Source organism: Epinephelus moara, chromosome 22 (genome assembly GCF_006386435.1).
Source record: "Epinephelus moara isolate mb chromosome 22, YSFRI_EMoa_1.0, whole genome shotgun sequence".
NCBI lineage: Eukaryota > Metazoa > Chordata > Actinopteri > Perciformes > Serranidae > Epinephelus > Epinephelus moara.
In genome coordinates, this window is record NC_065527.1 from 41,746,999 (window position 1) to 41,761,356 (window position 14,358).

General features: G+C 40.2%; 2 protein-coding genes across 2 annotated transcripts in view; both read left to right on the plus strand.

Annotated features, from left to right (window-relative positions):
• The window catches only part of LOC126383566 (Na(+)/H(+) exchanger beta-like), a 24,509-nt gene extending 11,957 nt beyond the window's left edge, over positions 1-12,552 (plus strand). The window contains exons 2-14 of the mRNA XM_050034079.1: positions 564-655; positions 746-830; positions 1,454-1,658; positions 2,473-2,775; positions 4,229-4,446; positions 4,644-4,840; positions 5,108-5,197; positions 5,980-6,050; positions 6,521-6,694; positions 7,282-7,396; positions 7,488-7,586; positions 7,987-8,059; positions 9,005-12,552. Of these exons, the coding sequence (XP_049890036.1) occupies positions 564-655; positions 746-830; positions 1,454-1,658; positions 2,473-2,775; positions 4,229-4,446; positions 4,644-4,840; positions 5,108-5,197; positions 5,980-6,050; positions 6,521-6,694; positions 7,282-7,396; positions 7,488-7,586; positions 7,987-8,059; positions 9,005-9,228 (1,946 nt within the window). The 3' untranslated portion in view covers positions 9,229-12,552. The remainder of the gene's footprint in view (positions 1-563; positions 656-745; positions 831-1,453; positions 1,659-2,472; positions 2,776-4,228; positions 4,447-4,643; positions 4,841-5,107; positions 5,198-5,979; positions 6,051-6,520; positions 6,695-7,281; positions 7,397-7,487; positions 7,587-7,986; positions 8,060-9,004) is intronic.
• Positions 12,553-12,707: 155 nt separating this feature from the next.
• LOC126383854 (fatty acid-binding protein, liver-like) lies at positions 12,708-14,297 on the plus strand. The gene is made up of 4 exons (XM_050034577.1): positions 12,708-12,855; positions 12,934-13,106; positions 13,910-13,999; positions 14,129-14,297. Exons 1-4 carry the CDS (start codon positions 12,708-12,710, stop codon positions 14,177-14,179), a joined length of 462 nt encoding a protein of 153 aa, XP_049890534.1. The 3' UTR covers positions 14,180-14,297.
• The last annotated feature ends 61 nt before the right edge of the window (positions 14,298-14,358 follow it).

Below are 14,358 nucleotides of genomic sequence, written 5' to 3' on the forward strand. Positions count from 1 at the left end.
TGTCTCTCTCTCTCTCTCTCTCTCTCTCGCTCTCTCTCTCTTTTTGTCTCATTGTGTCATACGGATTACTGTTAATTTATTATGTTGATCTGTTCTGTACGACATCTATTGCACGTCTGTCCGTCCTGGAAGAGGGATCCCTCCTCAGTTGCTCTTTCTGAGGTTTCTACCGTTTTTTCCCCCTGTTAAAGGGTTTTTTGGGGGGAGTTTTTCCTAATCCGCTGTGAGCGTCCACAGGACAGATGGATGTCATATGCTGTAAAGCCCTGTGAGGCAAATTGTGATTTGTGATAATGTGCTTTATAAATAAAATTGATTGATTGATTGACAGCTGAGAACACTACAGCAGGATAAAGCTCATTTGGGTATAAGCAGCTCCAGACTTTATACTTGATGACATCACAAGTTTGACACTTATTGCTCTGGTTTCTAAGAGAAGGTAGATTATGCTCACAATTATTGACTGAACTCTCAGGCAATTTAAATAGCATATTGGAATTCTTAATTAAGTTGGTGTTAGCCTTTAATGAGCAAAACGATTACATCTTTCTCTCTCTGTGCAGGTTTTCACATTATTCCCAGAGTGTCACACGTTGTCCCAGAGAGCTGTCTGCTGATTGGCGTTGGCCTGCTTGTGGGTGGCATCATCAAAGCCAGATTGGCGTTGGCCTGCTTGTGGGTGGCATCATCAAAGCCATCGGAGAGGAAGCCCCCGTTCTTGACACTAAGCTCTTCTTCCTCTACTATCGGAGAGGAAGCCCCCGTTCTTGACACTAAGCTCTTCTTCCTCTACTTGCTGCCTCCCATCATCATGTTATTTTATTTCAAATAACGTTCATGATATTATTACAGCCTGTATATTTCATCTAGTAAAGGCCACCTACCTTTCTATATTCCTTTCCTACAGTGTTTCAGAGTCACACATAAATATGGATAAATAATTCACTTAAACATTTTCTGTATTTGAAAATCATATATTTATATGGACGTATTTTCACAGCAACATCTTGCTTCAGACAGTCTTACTGGCAGAGGCATTTAATCTCTGGAAGAGAAAGCACAGACGTGAATTAATATAAAACTGATTACAGTTTGTTCTATATTAACAGTGATTGCCTGTTCAAGGGGCTGATGCCATAATTTAATCACTGATCTGATTAGACACTGAATACAAACTGTTTTTTGTATTTTATAAAATGAGTTTGTAATGTAGACTCTCAATTTAAAACATAACCAGCACCTCCAGCTGTCAGATGAGTGCAGGGGAGTAAAAAAGTACAATGTTTGTCTCTGAAATGGTATGAAGTGGAAGTGAAAAAGTGGCATAAGGTGGAAATACTCAGAGAAAGTACAGCCACCTCTTTACTCACCACAGTGACGGCGTCGTTAAGCAGCGATTCCCCGAACACGAGGATGTGCAGCAGCTCGTTGATGTGGATCTCCTCGAACACAGCCAGGACGGCCACAGGGTCTACAGCTGAGACGATGGAGCCAAACAGCAGGCAGGACAGCAGGTCCACGCTGGCCAGCTGGTTTCCCTCAATCCGACATACGCCGTATATCATGCCGCCAATGAAGAAGGCGTTCCACAGAGTCCCCACCACTGCGAACACCAGGATGGTGCCCATGTTCTCTGTGAAGGGCCGCATGGGCAGGAAGTAGCCAGCATCGAGGATGATGGGAGGCAGCAAGTAGAGGAAGAAGAGCTTAGTGTCAAGAACGGGGGCTTCCTCTCCGATGGCTTTGATGATGCCACCCACAAGCAGGCCAACGCCAATCAAAATAATTGAAAAGAAAGAAAGAAGGAAAAGGAGGGAAGAAGCAAAGGAAAAGGAAGAAAGTAAAGATGGGAGGAAGGAAGGGAGGAAGTGAAGAAGGAAGTAAAGGGAAGGAATAAGGGGAAACAGAAAGATATGAAAGAATGGAGGAAGTAGGAAGGAAGGACTAAAAGAAGGAAGTCAAGAAGGAAAGAAAGAAGTGAGGAAGGAGGGAAAGAAGGGAGGGTGTGAAGAAGAGAGGACTTAAAGAAGAACAAAGAAGTGTGCATGGAGGGAAAGAAAGAAGGAAGTGGGGAAATAAGGAAAGCAGGAAATATAAAAGAAGGGAGGAACTGAAGAAGGAAAGAGAGAAGTGAGGGAGGAAGGTAGAAATTAAAGGTGTAAAGGTAAAGGTGAGAAAATAAGTAAAGCAGAACATTATGAAAAGGGGGGAAGTAAAGACGGAAAGAATGAAAAACAAGTGAGGAAGGGATAAAAGAAGGATGGGAGTGGGCAAGGAAAGAAAGAAGTGAGGAAGGGTGGAAAGAAGAGGGGAAATAAGAAAAGAGGAAAGATATGAAAGAAGGGAGGAAGTGAAGAAGGAAGGGATAAAAGGAGAAAGTGAGGAGGTAACGATCTAAGTAATAAAAGAAGGTAGGAATGACTTTTCTCACTGAGATAACACATGCAGGGTTGAAAGCCATTATGACAGTTGATTTTTCGTAAAACACAATAAACTCTCAGTAAATGTTTTTCTGTCTGTGCAGGTTCTGTATCACCTTTTCGAGGAGTTCTCTCACGCTGGAACTGTGACCGTGACCGACGCCGTCCTCGGTGTTGTCTGTTTCTTTGTGGTTTCACTGGGAGGCGTGATGGTGGGAGCCTTCTACGGCCTTCTGGGTGCCTTTACCTCCCGCTTCACCTCGCACACCCGAGTCATCGAGCCACTGTTTGTTTTCCTCTACAGCTACATGGCTTACCTCTCCGCAGAGGTCTTCCACCTGTCGGGCATCATGTCGTAAGTGATCCAGACTTCATGGGTTTGTTGTTTGTCTTCAGTGGAAAATGTATAAACAAGTCAGTCCTTGTTTTTCTCTGATACCTGTTTCACACCAATTACCTCACGTGCTGAAAATTGGCGGCAGGTTTGACATATTCACAACAAGTGTTTGTACTTGAATTCCTCATTGTGCAGTTTATTGGCACATCACAGTTAGCTTAACTGGTTTGGCATGTAATATTATGATTACGTCAGTTTTACTGCCTTTTCAGTGCTGTCAATTTGTTTGTGACATGTTTCTGTGTAGAGCATTTGCCTTTCTCATTCAGCCTTCTTGTTATGTTTTGATACACTATGTTGTCCCTCATCATCCCAGTCACCTGTCGCTTAATTTCCTCCTCACCATGGAAGGTCAGGAGCTCGTACACCTCGAAGTTTTGCCACATCGTCATGTTCAAAACATAGCTGTATCTGAAAAAATTCCTGCTGCCATCTCACCATTTGTTTGCAGCGACCTGTAATGATTGCATCACAACTGTGCGCCCCATTTGCAACCACTGACATAATTGTTCCCGACCCGGTTGTTAGCAACCCTGGTGATGTGTCATGGACATTGAAATTGACCCTTGTCAGACCCACCTCTTGGCCTGGGTCTTAAAACTGAGCCGCTCAACGCAGGTTAACCCTCTCAAACACAAAATCAGCACTGGTTCAACCCTGGTTAAGGCCTCGATGTTAGAGGGTAAAAAAAGGAATAGTTTGACATTTTGGGAAGTATACTTATTCACTGAGTGAGATGAGAAAATTGATACTAAGCTATTCAAGTGTTAAATTTAATGTTCTTTATATCACTCAGCATATCTGTATTTGGTCTGGAAACCTTGCTGTGTCGACAAAACATTAAGAAGTAGTCTGACACGCAACCCTCACGTTCCATGACTTTGGTTTTTTAATTTCAGTTTTTGTATGGATAAAAAATACATACCATGTTCATTCGTTAGCTTTAGTGGTGCCCGCAGGTGGATTTTGTAACCTTTGGACAGAGCCAGGCCAGCTGTTTCTCCCTGTTTCCAGTCTTTATGCTAATCTAAGCTAACTGCTAGCTTCATATTTAGTGTAAAAACATGAGCAGTAGATCTTCTTGTCTAACCCTCAGTAATAAAAAAGGAATGCAGTGCATTTCATAACATGTCATATGTCTTTATATTAATATTTTGCTTTATCAGCTTCTGTAGATGGAGAAGTGATCTCTCTGGAAAGATAGCCAAAGCTAAAAAATCATTTACAGCGTCAGTCAGTAGGGAATGTGTCAGACCTCTGTATTTCAGCCACACGTTATGATTTGGTTTTGAACAGTTGTCCTTTGTGTAGAAATACTGTTTCTTACATCTTTAAACATTTTTGAAACTGTCAAACATCACTCAGAGTTGCTCATGTAATTCTCTCCTTCTTTCCTTCCTTTCCCCAACAGGTTGATAGCATGTGGCGTGATGATGCGTCCATACGTGGAGGCCAACATCTCCCACAAGTCGTACACCACCATTAAATATTTCCTAAAGATGTGGAGCAGCGTGAGCGAGACGCTCATCTTTATCTTCCTCGGTGTTTCCACGGTGGCCGGTCCTCATGCCTGGAACTGGACCTTTGTCATTGTCACCGTGGTCCTCTGTCTGGTGTCCAGAGTGCTGGGTCAGTAAACAGAATGTGGTCAGATAGTGGCTTCTGTCTGGATAACTAACATCATGTGTTTTTGTTGTTGTTTTTTTAAAATAAATTCCTGCATTTTTCTAAATGAAGTGTATTACTGTAATAATGCTTCCTTCCTTTCCTTTTCTTCTATCTCTTGTGTATAAACTGTATTGTGTTGTTTTCTGTGTGTTTTTCAGGAGTCATTGGCCTCACATTCATCATCAATAAATTCCGTATTGTGAAGCTGACCAAAAAAGACCAGTTCATTGTGGCCTATGGTGGCCTACGAGGGGCCATCGCCTTCTCACTGGGCTTCCTGCTGACCAATAGTGAGATGAAGCACATGTTCCTCACCGCCATCATCACAGTCATCTTTTTCACTGTCTTTGTGCAGGTTTGTTCAGCATTTACATTTCTGTGTTTTATTTTAGGTTATTTAGTCAAAAAAAACATTATTTAAAAGAAAATACTAATAATAATTCAGGTTTGGTCCTCTCTATAAATAACCAGCATCCTTTACTGACATCTTGTTGGCGACTAACTAGAATTGCAAACTTCTTTTTTAAGCTTTGCTTATAAAAACAAAGTTATTTGTCAATAAACTTGTTTGTTATTGTGTTGTCAGTATCCACATGACCTCACGTCCTGTTTCTGTGTTCAGGGGATGACAATCAGGCCTCTGGTGGAGCTTCTGGCTGTGAAGAGGAAGAAAGAGAGCAAAGGATCAATTAATGAGGAGATTCACACACAGGTGAGATTAATGATTATTTATTTCACAATTTTACTTAAGTTGTTATGAAATACAATAAAAATAACAGAGAAACAGCACAAGACTTAAAAGATCAAACTGTCATCATTAAAGGGTAACTTAAGTATTTTTTAACCTGGACCCTATTTTCTTTTTGTTTTGTGTCTAAGTGACTAGTGAGAACAACAATTTTTGAAATTTTTTGGGCTGCTGTGGCTCAGAGGTAGAGCGCGTTGTTCATAAATAGAAAGATCAGCGGTTCGATCCCTGGCTCCTCCAGTCTGCATGTCAAAGCATCCTTGAGCAAGATAGACTCGTAATTCATCCAGTTAGATCTGAAAATATGATGAATCTATGCAGGCTAAAATTACTGTTTATTTGAATGTAGGCTGTTGGATTTGGCAATAGTGATTTTGCGGCTGTCTCTGGTCAAACAAAAGGATCTTACTCTTAAACAAAGTGGTCTATCTCTGAAGGGATCCTTCTCATAATGTTGTTGGACACTTAAAGTAACAATCTGAGCCTGTCAGTGGCAAAAACAAGTACTTTTAGTGGACGTAAATTAATGGTGCAAACATGCCCCGAATGGTTACATTGCAGCTGTTTCAGCGCTACCAGCTACAGCTCTCTCTCTCTCAATACTGAATTTTAGAAAATGCTTTTCCCATTAGTCACTTAGACACAAATACATGGGAAAACAAGGTTCAGGTTGAAAATACCAAACTTACCTCTTAAGATATGAAGATGTGGAAATAACAGTATATAAAAACTCATTGTGTCTTCAGTTTCTGGATCATCTCCTCACAGGGATTGAAGACATCTGTGGTCATTATGGGCATCATCACTGGAAAGACAAGTAAGATTTGTCCTAACATTTCCTCTGACTCCTTCCCGGTACTGTCTTTTATGAGCTAAACATTAGGATGTGGAGGCTTATGCACACCTTCAATAACTTCTGTTTAGGTGTGTCGGGGGGAAATTGTCATAGGTTAAGAAAAAAGAATCCTGCACACTGTTGTAGTACTTGCAATAAACTTTATTTGAATGCACAATATTTGGTCCTCAGACCCTCATCAGTTAACAAGGTTTACCTGCTGAATTTTACCTAATGAAGGTGTAAGGACAGAAATGTTCTTATGAAGAAAGTTACAAAGAAACCGCCTTTCAATGGCTTCAAGATTTTGGTTTTAAACCCCCAGGGATGCTACTCGTGTCCATTTGCAAGCTTTATATGATGAATCAGGTTATGAGGATACCTAATAATATTATATATTGTGCAAATAAATTAATAATAGTTGTACATGATACTTTCTTTGTTGTGATCAGGCTGAACCGCTTTAATAAAGCCTATGTGAAGAAGTGGCTGATTGCAGGCGAGCGCTCCACCGAGCCTCAGCTCATCTCCTTCTACAACAAGATGGAGATGAAACAGGCCATGATGCTGGTGGAGAGCGGGAGCACTGCCAAGCTGCCCTCACTTATATCGTCCGTCTCCATGCAGTAAGTATCAGTCATAAGATGGCCAGTGATGTTTGTCACACAGTCCTGAGATCGAGTACTAGAAGTGTCATGTTGGTAACTTTCCACCAAAGAATTGGCCCTAATGAAAAGTGTTGACAGACCTGATTAACCAGGACATTTGTTATAGAAGTTTGTTGTTTATTAACAATGAATGAATGAATAATTATTAATTAATGTTATTGTAGCTATTGTCATTACTGTCTGCCCTGCATCTCTCTCTGGCTCTGTCTCTCTTTATGTCTCATTTTGTCATACGGATTGCTGTAAATTTATTATGTTGATCTGTTCTGTACGACATCTATTGCATGTCTGTCCGTCCTGGAAGAGGGATCCCTCCTCAGTTGCTCTTCCTGAGGTTTCTATCAATTTTTCCCCCCTGTTAAAGGATTTTTTGGGGAGTTTTTCCTTATCCGCTGCGAGGGTCCTAAGGACAGAGGGATGTCGTATGCTGTAAAGCCCTCTGAGGCAAATTGTGATTTGTGATATTGGGCTTTATAAATAAAATTGAATTGAATTGAAATTTAATTGTTTTAAGTAGTACTGATAAGTGATGTGTGTCTTCACAGGAACATGCAACCAAGAGGTCCAGCCAGACGACGGGCAATGCCGACCATCTCAAAAAGTCGTGAGCAAGAGATCAGAAAGATCCTGCGAGCCAACCTGCAGAAGACCAGACAGAGGGTAGGAAATGATGTCAGTGGATGATAATAATAATAAATGAAAAAGTAAATAAATGTGTTTCTGACGATCGATTGATGTTTTTCCTCCTCAGCTGCGTTCGTACAGCCGTCACGACCTGATGATCGACCCGTTTGAGGACAATGTGAGTGAAGTTCGGTTCAGGAAGCAGCGAGTGGAGATGGAGAGGAGGGTGAGTCTAACAGCCGCTGTCATTCTGTCTGTGAATGTTAGAGGTGTGGGAATACAAGATTTCTAAAATCTGCTATGTAACCTTATTTAGAGATGTAGTTCTCTGTGCTGAGACTTGTTCATTCTATGAATCTTCTTCCTGGTTGCTTTTAATGAGCCGTCATTGCAAGATGACTCTTTGTTAATCCCATTCACTCTGTGGTTAAATGGTTTTGATTAACTGAATGACACCCAAATGTTTTGTTTGTTCTATGATTCAGTATGAGTAAATTAAGTGAAGCTAAATGACAATTAAGTCTAAATAACACATTGATATCTCACATTTCAAGATTCTGATTATTGGTTGGTATTAAGCTTTGAAATGAAGTCAGTCTTAACAAATGTTTTTGTCTCATTCACAGATGAGTCACTACCTCACAGTTCCTGCAAACCGCCAGGAAACACCGCCAGTGAAAAAAGTCTGCTTTGAACCAGGTCAGAGTTTATCTTATGGTATGATAAAAGGTGAACATGAGGAAATGGGACTTTTACATTTCTGTAGAGTCACAGTGAAGCAATATTTAAAGAGCATTTTTTTTTCTTTAATTGGACATGTCTCCTGGGTAAAAACAGGATGTTGTGTGTGAACAGGAAGGAATCAAAAAGAAAAGAAGTCATAGTCATGGCTGGGTTCCCACGATATGAAATTACAAAAACTGTTTTTAGGTCCTGGAAATGGTTAGGCATTAACAGAGTGTTTTGAGATTTTTATGAACTTATTTTAAACAATAGCCACAACAAAGAGTAATTTTCCAAAACATGTTTAACATTACAAAAATGCTTTCCCTGTATTACAATTATAAAATGTAGGGCTGCACAGGGTAACTGTAGACCAGACTTGCATCGCTACAGCACCAAGTCGATCCCCCTTTTGGGAGACAGAAACGTGCTGTCACATCAGGAGAGAAACAGGAAATGCTGGAGAGTTGTTGTGTAGCGGGTTAACCGAGGCTTTTTCACAGAGATCTGAGTCACATAAGATATGTTAATAATAACTGTCAGTGTGGTAAATGTCTAAATGATGTTAGTGACAATTACTACTGATGGAAAGCTAAAGCGGTCTACAGTGCGAGGCCGCCAAAGTGGCATTACAGTCATACTGTGTAGCAGCATGAGACTGTCATCTCCAGCTTAATCTCAGATGAAACAGTTGTCTAGTTAGTAGTAGAAGTATAAAGTAGCATAAAACGGAAATACTCCAGTAAAGTACAAGTACCTCAAAATTGTTCTGAAGTACAGTACTTGAGTAAATGTGGTAAAAGCTGTAAGAAGCACAAGCAACCAAACATCCCCAAAAACAACCCTCACTAAAGCCCAAACTGCTGCTGGTAGACAATGTTTATCACTAATATGTCACTGCTCTGTATCTGTTTTCACCAGAACACCAGGTTTACACCTATGATGATAGCGAGAGCTCCAGAGGCCAGACAGCTCAGACAGATCCAAACCCTCCTGACGACGTCAGCCTGGTGAACGAATCCCCCCAGAGGCCCAATCAGAGCAGCGAACAGAGAGCCAATGTGCCGGACGAGCAGGAAGAGCAACAGAAACTATCACGCTGCTTTAGTGACCCCGGTCCAAACAAGGAGGAGGACCTCTCATGATGAAGCACATATTAACAGGATGAATTCACCTCTCCATGATCTCCTTGTTTCATGTGTTGCATTCAACGAGTGGAGTTCCCAGAGTGAATGGGAGTTGTAGCAAAGCTTTATATTTATTAAGTATTAAGTATTTTCCATGTCCTGTTTTTGTGATATGAGAATATGCCTTTTTCCACAAGTTCACAAGTATTTTCAGCATGTAACATGTTTCCAAAGCATGCACCACTGGACATTTTCTATTTCAGGATTTTATTACAGCCTGAAGTGAGCCGAGTGTCAGCATTTAGTGTCTTAACAAGCAAACTTGCGTTGAATTGTACAAAAAAGCACTTGTTTTAGCAAGCTTGAAGCACCAGATGGGTGAAGTTTACCACCTCAAAGCACAGTATAAAGAATCTATAAAGCAGTGAGCGACCGATAAATCATCTCGTCTGATATTATGGATATTACCATTGTTGCAGGTATATCAGGGTTGGCACATACATCGGCAATGAAGAGTAGTAAATTGCTGCACAAAAATACCAAAGAAATATTTGAGGTGATTTAGAAACAATGTCCCCATGTGTGAAGTTTGTTATTAGCAATGCTAGCAGCATGCCTTGATAGGCCCAGACACAGCAAACAGACATCAAAGAGCTAGTGGTGATGAGGGCTGACTGTTGCGTCGCCTCACCTCACCTCACATGTGTCTCGGCCAAAAAGTTGCACTTAGACACAACTGCCAACTAGTGACCAACGATTGTCTGTGTGAGAGGAAATAACTCTCCATGGCAGCAGGCAGCGATAGTCTGTAAACATTATTAAAAAAGGGAAATCCGAAGACCAACAGGATGGATTCAAGATGCTAGTTAGCCTGTTAGCACATTAACAACACAATCTGTTACTGAAAGAACAAAGGATATTTATTGTTTGCTAGCATACAACAACTATGCGATGGATTTCCATTACATTTTTTACAGACATTCATGGTCACCAGAGGATGTATCCTAATAACTTTGGTCATTCTCTGACTTCTCCTCCAGCGCCACCATGAGGTTGAAAGTTGGGGGTTTTGGGTGAAATTTCTCAACAACTATTGAATGGAATGCCATGAAATTGTTAAAAAAAAAAAAGGTAAACTATGCAGAACTGTCACTGTTTGTAAACACGTTTGTCAGTGAAAGAGACAGTAAAACTTAGGTTTGGGAGGTATCACAGTATTACAGAATACCAGGGTATTTAAAAATCCTCACGGTATCATCTTTGATACCACCAAAGGTACAGGCGCTCCTCTTTCTGTTACACTCACTGTATGTAGTGTGCAGCGGGTGCCACCAGAGGTCTCCAGTCTCAACTGCTGGAAAAGGCAGCTGGAGGAGGTGAGGTTAACGTTACAGGACTTTTTTTTAAGTGCACGCCAACACCGTCATATATCGTATTTAAGGAGGGTATGAAGGTATCAAAAATAAGATACGGTCCATGCCTACTAAAAGCTAACTCCCAGATTCACTCTTGTTTAGCATTTTGTCTTGTTGTATTGGTATTCTTTCTGCGCTGTGTATCTTAGATGCCTGCTGCTTACAGTCTAGCAGCTGGTCGCTACCTTTGTACAAAGCTCTGACCTCACCTAAGCACTGTGGGAGTACACACCTATAAGCATCACATACATGGAGAATAAGAAGAAAATACAGCGGAGTTTCTGCAGAAAAATACACTGCCACACACCTATACTGAGTCATGAATTGAGATTGACAGGGATGATTAATTCTGTATAAGTCTATACATTGTTTTCTAGAAAAAATCCTGCACAGTATATCTTTAAATTGGGCTATATACTAGTCAGTATTAGAAAATACAAGAGAGAATTAATGTTAAAGGTGTCCTGGTGAAATAGAGAGCACGTATCTAGTGATATAGGAATGTTAAAATAACTTAAAAGTCAAGAATAAACCACAACAAATATTGTTTGACCGGGGTCTGTGAACAAGCTTGTATTTAACCTCTCTGCATGACTGATCTGTTTTCTCAGGGACGACAACATGGCACAGTATTAACAGAAGCTCTCTGCAAAAGGAAAATAAGTATTAATGTGCTCCATTGGTCTCTGTTTATAATGTGACTGTTTTGTATGCTACTGTGTTTTTGATTGCGTCAGTAACATTCCAGCAGTAATCGAGTTTAACAGCTTTTTGTAACAAAGCTCTCCATATCTGTGTTCTTGGTAACTGAACATGCTTGAAATGAATACTTCACTTCCCAAATGATCATTTGTATATCAGTTACTCACCCTGTGTTATATTGACTTTGTGAAGAAAACTTTGTTTTTCTTGCATGCCTCCAGAGAAAGAATCCCAAAACTGAGAAAATTCTTGATGAATTGAAGTCGTCTGTGTTTAACAACAGCAAAACTATATCAAAACATCTGTTTACAAAATCTGACACAACTCGTGCAGTATAATCCAAGTTTTATTTATCCAGTCGTATGCTCAGTACATCCCAAACAGACCTTTCCAATGAGAAACTGAACTGAAATTGAAACTTATATATGCTCTCTTCTAAGCCAGACTTCACTGACAAAAACAGTAATGTTAGCATGCTGTACACGGGAGCTGCTGGTCTACCGCTGCCTCAATCAGTTAATTTGTGTTATGGTGTGACTTATGTGAATCTGAATTCACTTTTTAAAACACCAGAGACACAAAATAGCAGTAAAGATTAAAACAAGGCAGTGGCAGTGGTAGACCAGCACCTCCCATGTTCAGCAAGGTAAAATTCCTTGTTTTTTCAATGGAGTCTGCCTTTAAGAGAAAAGTTTCACTTTCACTTTCAGTTCAGTTCCCTGTCAGAGTGCCATCAGTTTGGAAAGCACTGAGCATACCACTAGATAAATGAGACTTGGATTATACTGCATAACTTGTGTGAGTTTATCAACATTTGTTTTTATATAGTTTTGCTGTTGTTAAATGCGGACGCCTATGACTTCAATTCATCAAGAATTTTCTGTTCTTGGATTTGTTGTTCACCGTAGAGCCATGCAAGAAAAACAAAGATTTACTCACAAATTCAACGTAACACAGGATGAGTATTTGATATGCAAATGGTCATTTGGAGTGTGACCTATTCCTTTCAAGAGGTTCAAGAGTTGAATCACCTTTTCATATCTGCACAGTACTGGACTGCCTGAGCTTCTGCTGCCTGCACATTTGCCTTACAATGTATTGCTTTCTGTTTGTTTGCCTGGTGAAGTGTTTTTATATTTTGAAAATGAATCATAAATATCTGTCAAATAAAGGAAAGCTTTAAGTACTTTCTGAAATAAAGATATGTCATTGCCTAAATTTGCTGTTAATATGCAGTGATTTTGTTGGATTTTTGGAAGGAGAGACATCCTCACATGCACACTGGAGTCATTTTTCATTTACATGTTACTTAATGTTCAGCCCATCCTGACTCTCACTGGAAATTACAGTCCAAATAACAGGGAATTTGAAGTCCCCAACATGCCAACTAGCAGTGTGTGTGATGGGATTATGACAACAAGAACATCAGATGTCCTCAGGCAACCAACACGACCAGCAGGCATGGATTTCAGCGGCACTTGGAAAATTTATTCAGAGGAGAACCTTGATGAGTTCTTAAAAGTTGTAGGTAAGAATATCTTAAAAATATAAAGGATTTGTTTGATTATGTATGCATACATTATTTTTCTCTAAATGTGCATTCAAGGTGTACCTGAAATGGTTATCAAAATGCGAAAGGAAGTCAAACCGGTGTGGGTGATTGAGCAGAATGGACAAGACTTCACGTGCACAATGAAGACTCCCATGTGCAGCCATGTTAACTCATTCACCATCGGAAAGGAGTCTGAGATTACTACTGTGGATGGCAGGAAGTTTAAGGTAATTCAAGCCCCAAACCCTTCATGCATATGAGCATAGAAGTGAAGACATGAACTGATGATGCCAAAATATAACCCCAAGAAGGCACTTATTCAGGAATTTATGTAGGCTTCAGTTAATTTCAGTGAGGCTACAGTCCTGTTCATGAGCATTTTTAAATAGAGAGCATGTTGTAGCAGATATCTGCCTCAGTGTTGCTTCATGCATGTAAAGTTAAAAAAAAATGGGATTCATAAAGAAACAACACTTGTCCTTTGATGATTTCGAGGCTAAATATATTCAGACACAATGACATGTAAAGGATAGATGGATGGATTTTTGGCAGTAAAGAAAAGAAGAACAGGTGATGCTCTTGTGTAAATGTCTCTCATATCTCAGATATGACTAATCATATCTTGCTCTTGAGTCTACATTGATATAGGGGGAAAGATTTATGTCTTTTGTGTCTAAAACCTAATTTTTCATCAATTTGTTGCCCCTGAGCACAGATATGCAAAAGATTTTTGTGGGTATTTTGAATTTTGTGTCTCTTTGCAGTTTCTTTGCATGTCTGTGTGGTCATTTTGAGTCTCTACCAGTCAGTACATGTTTATTTGAGTGACAGTTTGCAGGTAAAGGCCAGGGGGCCCTAAAACTTTGGTCCCCCGGGCCTTTGCTAGTCAGGTCTGTACAGTAATCCATCCTTGGTTGCAAAAAATTAGTTTGATTAGGAGGCATAAAGTTGTCTTAGCAAAGGGGCATTATGGTATACAGTAAGTTTGAGAACCACTTTCATCACTTGAAATGTTATTGGTCTTGGCCAGTGCATGATCAGAGAGGAGAACGGGAAGCTGATATCTGAGACAGAAAAGTTCACCTCTGTCCGGGAGATCCAAGGGGACGAGATGATTGAGGTCAGTGGCTTTATTTCTTTTAGAAACTGCGGTAAAGACTAGGGATTCAGTGTTAGCTGGAAATGAGTGAGTTATTTTAATGTGACACAGTCATGATTTATCTCTGTCTCTGCTTCCCTGCTTTTCCAGACCATCACTTCTGGTCCTGTCACTTTCATCAGCAGAAGCAAAAGAGTCTAATCCACACCTGTACGCTGATGGATCTCTTTTTGACCTTCTCATCTTCAAGTGGGAAATAAGTGGAAATAACACAATGGAATAAAACTAAAAAATACATTTATGAATAAATTTAAATGATTGAATCAACCAAAATGTTTGTTTTTTTCCACACAGTTCACGGTTTCTGCCATAGCTGCAGG

Excerpts from the sequence above, each read along its gene's own strand:
- LOC126383854 (XM_050034577.1), top strand. The coding sequence starts at position 12,708 with ATGCCAACTAGCAGTGTGTGTGATGGGATTATGACAACAAGAACATCA. Across the intron at positions 12,856-12,933 it reads TGAGTTCTTAAAAGTTGTAG|GTGTACCTGAAATGGTTATC; the intron begins GTAAGAATATCT and ends TGTGCATTCAAG. Across the intron at positions 14,000-14,128 it reads AAGGGGACGAGATGATTGAG|ACCATCACTTCTGGTCCTGT; the intron begins GTCAGTGGCTTT and ends CTGCTTTTCCAG.